The 11,109-nt window shown below is 41.1% G+C and overlaps 1 protein-coding gene across 1 annotated transcript; it reads right to left on the bottom strand.

The window, feature by feature from the left end:
* Positions 1–793: 793 nt before the first annotated feature.
* LOC112890208 (protein MOTHER of FT and TFL1 homolog 1) lies at positions 794–2,887 on the bottom strand. The gene is made up of 4 exons (XM_025957108.1): positions 2,648–2,887; positions 2,455–2,516; positions 2,240–2,280; positions 794–1,248 (listed from the first exon to the last, which is right to left on the bottom strand). Exons 1-4 carry the CDS (start codon positions 2,840–2,842, stop codon positions 1,007–1,009), a joined length of 540 nt encoding a protein of 179 aa, XP_025812893.1. The 5' UTR covers positions 2,843–2,887; the 3' UTR covers positions 794–1,006.
* Positions 2,888–11,109: the final 8,222 nt, after the last annotated feature.

Genomic DNA, 11,109 nt, shown 5'->3' with positions numbered 1-11,109 from the left:
ATCTTTTTATTGGTTCAAGATTTGATTGAGACAAAAAGTAATTTTACTCAAATGTTCCTAGTCACTCTCTGTTAAGGGCAATTACTTCATTGTTTCTTATTTATAGCAAAAAAGACAGCTACTCAAAATACATTCCCTTTTGAAGCCTACTAAGCAGCTCCTTCAAAAAGATTGAAGTTTCATAAAATAATTGTGAAAGCTTATCAAGAAATTTGTTCGCACAAAACCTTTGCGCAAAAATTGATGCAAATTTTGGATAAAAGAATTTCATGAAGGGTTTAACCAAAGTTCTCTAAAAACAACTAGAAAATTAAACAGTTTACAGATAACTACCTCTCGCACCATGAGTTGTGCCAAGGCAACTTCCCCTCACCAATTCTCCGGCGGCCCCACTCACATCGACGCCTCCCAATTGGTATGGATGATCCCATATACCCCTTCTATGATGGTAAAGCTACAATTAGTCCGTTAAGCTTTTTAGAGGAAAGTGATAGCAACTCCAAATAGATTACCCTTTGAAGATTGATAATAAGTAGCTCATCGAAATGCATGATCAAAGATTCACAAAAATAATTGAGAAAAAGTTTTGCATCCATTTCTATCTAACCCGGACCTAGCAGTTTAGATGGGCTACCTTACCAAGACCCATGGCATGCTTAAAAGGATTATAATAAAAATTTATTAGTTGCGAAGTTATTTTATTAAATATTAACTAGCTAGGAAAGGATTATAGAAAAGAAAAACAAATGTATGCAAGATAGCAGCTTAAAGGAAAATAATTAAGCACCAGAGGTTGATAGGGTACGGTATATATTAACGGGACATGTCTCAATCACAACCGCAGATGCAGTTCAGCTCAATTATTGAAGGAACATATATAAGACGACAGGTAGGAATGAAGCTTCAGCTGTCATCTTCATGGACGCTGACGACGGCGGTTCGATAGCTCATATGCTTCTTGATTGGGTCATCGCCGTCGGTCGTCCGGGCGGCCGGCGAGGCGGTCTCAGTAGTGGCGGCGGCGGTTGGCGGGCTCCTTCTGCGCGTTGAAGTACATGGCGGCGACCGGGAGCCCCAGGTCGTGGCGGTCGGCGAAGGCGCGGGTGGTGAAGCCCACGCGCGCCGCCTCCGCCCCCGGCGCCAGCGCCGGCGGCGCCGTCATGCGGGCCTTCTGCTGGAACGCCACCATCACGTAGCGGTGGATGCCCACCGGCGGCCGCGGGCCCATGTACGGCACCACCAGCTCACCTGCACATCGATCGATCCAACAACGCGCGTCAGCAAGACCGAACACGCGAAAGTAGTAAGCTGGCCGGCGACACGTGTGCGCCGGTGGAGCGACCGAACATGTAAACATGGATCTTTACGAAAAGTCGCAATCAGTCAGCGCAGGACAACAACACGTACTCGACCTTTCGATAAGAATTCAGAATTCAGAATAAAAAAAGCGAGGACGAAACCACGTCCACGGCACACTTATATATAGAATCTAGAACAAAGTGTCATGGGCTCATGACTCGAGAGTTTACCGCCACAGAAACACTAAATTAAGCCTCTGACGAGTCTACGACCAACACTAAATTTTGACTCTAAGCAACGCCAATTTCAGGCAACCTAGCACGGGACATGTGAAAACAAAAACTATTCTGATGAGATGCATGAAGCACAAAGAATCAGGTGAGCTGGGAGATGCCAGCTGATTTGGCAGTCTAACCAAGATGATCAGCAGCTACCGGCCAAAATTAAAGGACCCAAAGGTGAGGTGGCCACCGTGGACTAGTCTGCATGCGTGCTTACACCAACTGGTGGCCCGTTGTGCAAGCTGGTACTACGGCGAGGCCGCTGGGGATGACGGGGTGCGCCGCCGCGGTCGACACGCGTCGTGGGCACCATCGCGCACAGCGGGGGAGCGCCCGGCTAACGTGTGCCGCCGGGGGGCCCCGCCGCCGCCACGCCCTGCGCCTCCGGGCCTCGACAGGTTTCGACCGCCGGCTGGCGCCTACTGCCGACCTGCAGCTATGTGCGATGGATCGACGCAAAAATGTTCCTAGCGGCACACCCTCCCTGCCTAGCTGGCCACCTCCGGCTCTCTCTAGCCTACCCAATCGACTTCTACTGCTTATCTACTTCGAGTCAAAGATTAAGCAATTAACTGCTTACACAACTAGTGATGAAGCATGCAAACACAGTAATTAATTAACAATAATTGTCTTGCATATATAGATAGTGCGTTGTTTACCTTGAGAAGGGTCTGTTCCACCTGGTATGTTAACCACCAGCCTTTGTCCAAGAGACCGGGTCACCAAAAAGGAAACAGGAAAATTAGCATAAAAGGCAAAGTAATATCAGGTAAATAAAGAGCATGCACAGTAGACAATGACAGCAAATCCGGCACATGCTGACAAGGATGCAGGGGAATAACATCTGGCAAGTAAAAAGCAGTCAAGAATTTACCAGTGGAGCCACTCCCTCATGCTTGGCTCGCTGGGGCTCGGAGCATCTGGGTCAGTCATGATCTGATCACGGATAAACACAACGCGCGCGGCGGTTAATACCACTGCGTAACTCTTCAGTAACCCATCTAACAGGAGCACGCGTGAGGACTGAGTTAAGTATCTGCAATGAAATCGATCAGCACTGTACTGACCAGGGTGAAGAGGTCGTTGGCCCTGCCGGCGATCTGGACGGCGGGCGCGTCGGCGGCGATGGAAGGCTTGATCTCGCAGCCGTTGGTGAGGTCCTTGGTGCCGAAGCGCACCGACATGGCCACCGTCGGCACGAACAGGTCCACCACGTCACCGATCACCCTCCCTACCACCAGCGGGTCCACATGGGCAGCCATGGTTGGAGGGAGCACAACTCACTAGCTAACTCAATCTGATCGAGAGCTACCGGGGGATATGAGAATGGAGAAGGTGAGCCAGGGGTCAAGGAGTATTTATAGGCTGGGGATGTTGGGGTGGTGGTGGAAGGATGACATGGACATGTTTGGTTGATGACAATGAGAAAGATAAGCATGCATGATGATGATGGTGCTGTTGATTGTCTGTCACTTGTACCAAGCACGCCAGGGGGGTAGCTAGTGGACATTGTGTAAGGGGCTCCGGCTGGTTATCTTGCAAGGCCATGGCACGTACATGCGGGCGGGTTTTGGTGTTCGGCACCCAGGATTTCTTCTTCCACGCTCAACTGATTGGTCTTTTTGGTTGTTCAAATTTATAGGCATCTGTGTTTCCGCTAAAAAAGTGAATTAAAATGGAACCAAAAGCCGCTTCAAGCCATAAACATGGGGCGCGCATAGAGAAATCGAAACTGAAGGTGGGTTTTCTTTTGTCCACTGTATAGGTAAACATAACGGAATCCGTGGTTGCTTCTGTCGACTATGCTCTATAAGAAAAGGAAACAGTCTGATGAGATTTGTTAGTTGTGAAGCAATTATATACTTTTTTTATTCAAATTAGCAAAGTTAGTTATCCATTAATACCTAGAGTGTTTTGCTAACTATTAGCTAGTTGCAACCACATCTTTATAGTATGAATCTAGCCTTACAGTCACCAAACCATTATTTTTAACAAGACAATTTCTGGTATAGCAAAGTAAATTAGTCTACAAAGGCTCATTATGCAAGATCAAAAGATATTGTCACAACCCAAAATTTTCAAAAATTATGGGATGTGAATATCTTTTCGCATTCGTTCATCCATCATTTAGGGTTTCCCCAGAATTTACTAGATTTTTCTTTTAAAAACCGGGTGTGACAATATTTAGATGATTTGTTAATTTTTGTCAATGATATGATCATTGGTCATCATGTAGTTTAAAACATTCAACAAAAACCACTGTCAGTCGCTATTAGAAATTTTCAAGATGCCAATGAGGAATAGATAGTGGAAGAACAAACATGGAACACCAAAAACATGAAAAATGCAGAAATGAATTACATAAGAAAAACTTGCTTGCTATTTGTGGTTTGCGGGCAGTAATAGTATTTCTAGGTTTTCCTCATATCATTTATAGCAAAATCTCAACACCATTTTTCTCATTACCTTGCAAGGCTGACATCCACCGCAAGACACATATGCATTGGCGACCTTTTGTGCTTTGCACCACGATTTATTTCTTCTTCAACACTCAACAACTTGGATTTTTTTGGTGTTAAAGTTTAGAGACATCTATACCTCTACCAAAACTAGTGAGATGAAATGGAGCTAGAAGCAACTTTAAGCCGTAAACAGGGGATCGCACATAGAGAAATCGAAACCAGATGGCTTGCTTTGCCAACTGTACAAGTAAACATAACGGAAGCGATTGTTGCTTGTATCAATTATGCTTCGAAGAAAAGGAAACATAATGGTGAAATTTGTAAACTGACGAGGAATTACATCCTTCTATCTAATTCAAATTAGAAGAAGTTATTAATCCATTAATACCTATAGTATTTTACTAACTATCAAGATGCAATCTTTAACTACATATATCTGTAGCATAAATCCAACTTTGTAGCCACAAAACAATTGGTTTTATGCAATGCAATTTTTGGAATAGAAAAGTACATTAGTCTACAATTGCTTATTATGCATGACTCTTTGAATGATTTGTTCATTTGTATCAATGATATGATCTTTGGTTGTCATGTAGTTTGAAACATTAAAAGAACAACACCATCAAAGACACAATTCAAAATTTTCAAGATGCAAATGAGGAATAGAGATAATGGAAGAACAAACTTTGAATAAAGAAACACGAAGATGCAAAAATGAATGATAAAAAAATATTGGAGGCCACTGTCACACAGTATATAATATTTCTTGCTTTCCCTCATCTTTATTTACAGCATAATATCAACACTATTTTTCTTATTTTCATGCAAGGCTGACATCCATTGCATGATACGTAGTTGTATGTGAGCCTTCGTGCTTGGCACCTAGTATTTCTTCTTCCACGCTCAAGTGATTAGATTTTTTGGTTGTTCAAGTTTAGACATATCCATGTCTCTTATAAAGCGAGATGAAATGGAACCAGAAGCAACTTCAAACGTGAAACAAGGGGCACACATAGAGAAATTGAAACTGAGTGGCTTGCTTTGATGACTGTACAAGTGAACATAATAGAAGCTATGGTTTGTTCTATCCATTATGCTTCGGAAGAAAAGGAATCAAACTAGTGAAGTTTGTAAAGTGACGAGTAATTACATCCGTGTTTTTTTATTTAAATCAGAAAATTTATTAATCCATGAATAGCTAGAGTGTTTTACCAACTATCAAGATGCAATCTTAACTCTCTCTCTCTCTCTCTCTCTCTCTCTCTCTATATATATATATATATATATATATAAATCCAGCCTTGTAGCCACAAAACTATTGGTTTTATTCAATACAATTTTTGGAACAGAAAAGTACATTAGTCTACAACTGCTTATTATGTATCATCAAAAGATCTTTGAATCAGTTGTTCATTTGTACCAATCATATGATATTTGGTGCAAATGACAACACCATCAAAGACACAATTCAAAATTTTCAAGATGCAAATGAGTAATAGAGATAATGGAAGAACAAACTTTGAATACTAGAAACATGAAGATGCAAAAAATGAATGATAAAAAAATGTTGGAGGCCACTGTCGCACAGTATATAATATTTCTTAGTTTCCCTCGTCTCTATTTATAGCATAATATCAACACTATTTTTCTTTTTTTTTTCTTGAAAGGCTGACATCCATCGCACGACATGTACATGTATGCGAGCTTTCATTCTTGGCATCTAGTATTTCTTCTTTCATGCAGATTTTTTGGTTGTTCAAGTTTAGACATGTCCATGTTTCTTCTAAAGCGAGATGCAATGGAAGCAGAAGCAACTTCAGGGCTTAAATAAGGGGCACACATAAATAAATTGAAACTGAATGGCTTGCTTTGACGACTGTGCAAGTGAACATAACAGAAGCGATGGTAGGTTCTATCGATTATGCTTCGGAAGAAAAGAAAACAGAGTAGTGAAGTTTGTAAAGTGACGAGCAATTGCATTCTTCTTTTTGTTTAAATTAGAAAAACTTATCAATCCATTGATACCTAGAGTGTTGTCAAATCTCAAAATTTTAAATTTTAGGATGTGAATATCTTTTCAAATTCATTCCATCCATCATTTAGATTTTCTCGAGAATTTACCAGATTTTTCTAAAATTTATTCTAGAAGCATCTAGAATTGTTTTTCATGAGCTAATCCAATTTCTGGAAGCATCTAGAATTCCTTATTGTGAGCTCTAAGTATTTTATTTTGACTCCTCATGCCACAAGGTGCCTCTTGGATTTTTTTCCAGGAATTTTTAGAATTGTTTCAGAGCATTTTCATAATTTAGAAATATTTACTGGACTTTTCCGTATTGTTTTCAAATGGGAAATAAGTTTTGTGAAGCAACCCTTAGCAGATCGGGTCGAGCCATGAGGCACACATCGGGCCCGACGGACTCGCCTCGGGTTACTCGGCCTGCACAGAAGCACAGGCCGAGTCCGGCCTGGGTGCGTCGCCACCGCCGACCATGCTCGATCCGTGCGCCTTGAGACTCCTGTGTGTCGCTGAGTGTGCGCCGCCTGCCGCTCGCCCGCGCATCTGTCTTGCGCAGCACCGCCGTCGCCTAGGCGCCAGGAAGCAGCGCCGCTGCTAGAGCCGAGCGCCGGAGCCTGGAGCACCCCCTTCCCGCGTGCTTCCCCGCCATGCGTTCCCCCCTGCATCGCCTCCTCCCAAGCGCACGCTGCTGCCAGCGGCGACAAGACAAGCCGTGCGCCGCCACCAGGGACTCGCCTGTTCTGTGCAGAGCCGCCGCCGCTCCCTGCGTCACCGATTTAGACCATCTCCGGTGCATCCCCGGCGTGTTTAAGTAGAAAAATGGAACCCCTCGTCATCCTCTTTCGATTCCCCCTCTCCCCACGATATCCCATACCCTAAATCGCCGGGATTTTGGCTGGACAAAAGCTCCTGTCCGCACTCCATGGAGGAGCAGTTTTGCAGTTTAGTCCCATTTTCTTGTGCTGCGAACTTCATCGAAAATCCTCTAGATTGATTAGATATTTTCAGTTCAGACCCAACCCTGATCTTTTATGGATCTAAACACTAGATTTTGATTTATTTGCGAGCTCAGTTTTACGAGTCTTGCGACAAATTAGCAGCTAGCCTTTGAAATCTACAGTTAATCGGGTATAGATCTGTGCGATTCTGTTTAGCCCATAGATTCATCATTTAAGCTTATTCTATTACTTCTTATTATGTTAGTCTTGTTTAAGCATGAGCTATCGTTTTGTAGCATCATTGTATCATAATTCGTGTTTTATAATTAATGTAGAATTAATTTGATTAATATCTATTGAAACTAGCTTTTCTAATTTAAAACTAATTAGAATTCTCCCTTAGTTTTCATAATTAACGTTAATATGATTAAATACCAATTTAAACATGTCTTTAATATAACTTGTTAGTTCAAATATGAGTCATAAATTTTTGCGTTTAGATGTTCTCACATGTTTATTTTCCAATTAATTGTTTAGCTAGTATAGTTTATACATAAGAAATTATAAAAAAATATGACTAAGTTCTACCTCGTCTTTATAAATATAAATATAAATATAATTTGAGTTAATTCCAATTTATGGATATTTCTTTTAAATATTATTTAAATGTGATTTCATAATTAAAATAAATTTAGCTTATAGTTTTTTCTGTTATAATATAAATCTTCCGATAGTTATAACTTTTCAACTATAGCTCCGTTTTCAGTATTTCTTACGCTCGTGCAATCATAGTTTCGAGCCCTATTCTTTAGGTGCTCTTTTAGTGCTTTTCTTTTGATTGGTGCTCTATTCTTATTTGTGCTTCTTTTTTGTGTTTTCTCCTATATTTGTGCCGATGCTTGACGCGAGTAGAAAGAAACGCAGTTTGTGAGCTCTAAAGATTAAGAGTTTGAAGAGCAAGAGTTGAAGAATCTGAGCAGTTATTCATGGAAGAAAGGCAATTGTATTGGAGGATCATGCTTTTATCTTAATAATCTTTATTTACGTTTATTCATACATGTGTTAATTAATATGATAGGAATCCTATTTTATACCCTTTTGTTTTATCGTTCCTCAAAGTTGGGTTTTACCTTTATGTTGGGTAGTTTGCTTAGCCATTATACTTTGGTTATGAGTGGTTTAATGACGATGAACCATACTTGAACAACTGGTTACTACTTTGCTCCATGGATTTGCTAGCTTGTTTAATGAACATGATTAATTAAATCATGGAGTGATCACTCAGGATAACATTGCAACCACGAGAATTAGTGGGCTCTTCTTTTGAATATTAATTAGATGTCTCTAGTTTGTCTGTAGTTGTTCCAACATAAGAGTGGCCTACGATGAGGAGTTTGCTGCCTACCAAGGGTGCATATTTTTGTTGAGTTTTCGGTCACCCTTTGGGGGAGGTTTATTCACACAGCTGTTGAACCTTTAGTGGGCTACTGACTTGTTAGAGTCTTCGTAAAGGTCTCTTAGTTTATCCATGCAATCATATCTTAGATGTGTGATGATAGTGCCCAATCAGCATTGCATGACGGATAACATTACTTGTGGGTAAATATAAACATTATAAAAAAATCAAAAATAACAAAAAAAAGAAAAAAAATATCTCAGCCAACCAGCCATCACCATTCTCGTGGGCTCTTCTTTTGAATATTAATTAGATGTCTCTAGTTTGTCTGTAGTTGTTCCAACATAAGAGTGGCCTATGATGAGGAGTTTGCTGCCTACCAAGGGTGGATATTTTTGTTGAGTTTTTGGTCACGCTTTGGGGGAGGTTTATTCACACAACTGTTGAACCTTTAGCAGGCTACTGACTTGTTAGAGTCTTCGTAAAGGTCTCTTAGTTTATCCATGCAATCATATCTCAGATGTGTGATGATAGTGCCCGATCAGCATTGCGTGACGGGTAACACAATTTGTGGGTAAATATAAACATTAGAAAAAAATCAAAAATAACAAAAGAAAAAAGAAAAAAAATATCTCAGCCAACCAGCCATCACCACAAGCCCCTCAACTACAGAGGTATAATTGTTTTGACAAAATATGCACATTTGCGTTAACCAGGGTTCGAACCGCTTACCCCAAAGCTTATATATCTCCTTTCCACCACACTACATAATTATTTGTGACTCTATGAGGTATGTTATTCTTTTTGTATTAACTCTTAAATCGATTTTTAGGAGCGGGCGATGCCATCACCCACCCCTAGAAAATCATTTCCAGGAGCGGGTGACGCGATCACCCCCACCTATAATTATTTATTTATGTTTGTTTTTATTTTTTTCTTTAAAAATATAAACATATATATATATATATATGTGCATATACTCACACGAGATATATTTCATATATCTCAAGTATTTTTTCAAATGGTCAAAATATCAAAATTGCAATAATTGCTTTCACATTCACATATACTACATGCATACTATATAGTACAACACATGTACTATGGAGTACAACAATTCAATCGTGGGTGTGCAAACCTGCGCATCTATCTATAAATATAACACTTCAATTTAACTATGTAGTCTAGTATATATGTATGTGATTGGTTACTTGGTCTATTGCTAGCTTGGTTAGGAGTTATAGGGCCAGCCCAAGTTAGGCTTATGTAGTATTTTGTGAGTTTATTTGGTTAGCTGCATATCTTATCTTGGTCCGCTTAATATTTTGTTTGGATGGCTACATTGCTCCCTAGGTTACATAGCCATAGTCATGTGTAGGGTACAACTGTGAGTAAATGATCTTTTGATCCTAAATGGTCTTAAATGAATAATGCATAAGATCTTACCACTACAACTTTTATATGGAGCTACTCAACATCTGATGTTGTTTGAAAAAAATCAATACTTCTAGTTTCTAAAATTAGAGAACTCATAATAATTTTTTGGACTATTAATTGACCTCAAATTAAAAAGTTATCATCTAAAAAGTTTCAGCTCTCATCAACCTCTACAATTTTGATATAAAGTTTGACTTCATTCGAGATCATATAAAAAAGTTATGAATTTAATTATTTGCGTGAGACTATTTGTATGGACGGGGTATGCCATCACACGCCCCTAAAAATCATTTTTAGGAGTGGGTGATGACATCACTCGCTTCTAGAAATGGTTCTCATTTTCAGCGGCGGGCGATAGGGTGACCCGCGGACCATTTTTAGGGGTAGGTCACCTCATGATCCGCCCTTGAAAATGGCCTCATCTAGAGGAGCGGCTTACCCCATGGTCCAGCCCTGCAAATGCTTCTTTAGGGGCGGGTTGAAAGCTACAGTAATCCTGATCATTTAATTTTGTATGAGCGGGTTACCTTTTGGGCTGTCTCGGAAAAAAAATGGAGTTAAGCAGGGATAGAAATATAGAACATATGTAGAGAGATGATTTCACATTTAGGATATAGAATAAAAAAGATGCATGTAGGAGAAAGACCGAGTGTCAGACCCGGGCACATGGGACTATGCACGTGGCGTACTTCTCCTAGGATACGGGATGGGACATGGCCCACGCCCTACATCTATTATAACTACTCGTAGTGCAGTAGGACTACTCGTACAGTAGTGAAACGACACGGTAGGAAACTACCCGAGAAGTATTCGGGTAGGACTCCTGGGCTTGTACCGACTAAGACTGCCATGTAAACCTGCCCCCCCCCCCCCCAAGGCTATCTAAGGGCGGACAGGGACCCCCTAAGGTACGATCACCATCAAAGGCAATACAAACCATACAGGATGTTGGGTATTACGCTCTCAGCGGCCCGAACCTGTCTAAACCTTGTGTTCCTTGCACCTTCGAGTTTCTGATCTCGGCGACACCCTACCTACAAACTTACCATCTCGGGGGTGTCCCTCGGTGGGCGTGGCAGTAAAACACCGACAGCTGGCGCGCCAGGTAGGGGCGCTCATCGAGCATCCACCGGAGAATTCGATGGCATCCTTCAACTTCATCAGTGTTGTGCTCGATGAGGGCACAACTTTCATCTTCGGCTCCTAGATCTGCTTCGCCAACGGTTTGGGTGGAAGTTTTGATGGAAGCTTAACCCGACGAAGTGCGTCTTTAGCG

Source organism: Panicum hallii, chromosome 4, assembly GCF_002211085.1.
Source record: "Panicum hallii strain FIL2 chromosome 4, PHallii_v3.1, whole genome shotgun sequence".
NCBI classification, from domain to species: domain Eukaryota; kingdom Viridiplantae; phylum Streptophyta; class Magnoliopsida; order Poales; family Poaceae; genus Panicum; species Panicum hallii.
The sequence above is the reverse complement of the archived record's forward strand: the minus strand, read 5'-3'. Positions and strand labels throughout refer to the sequence as shown.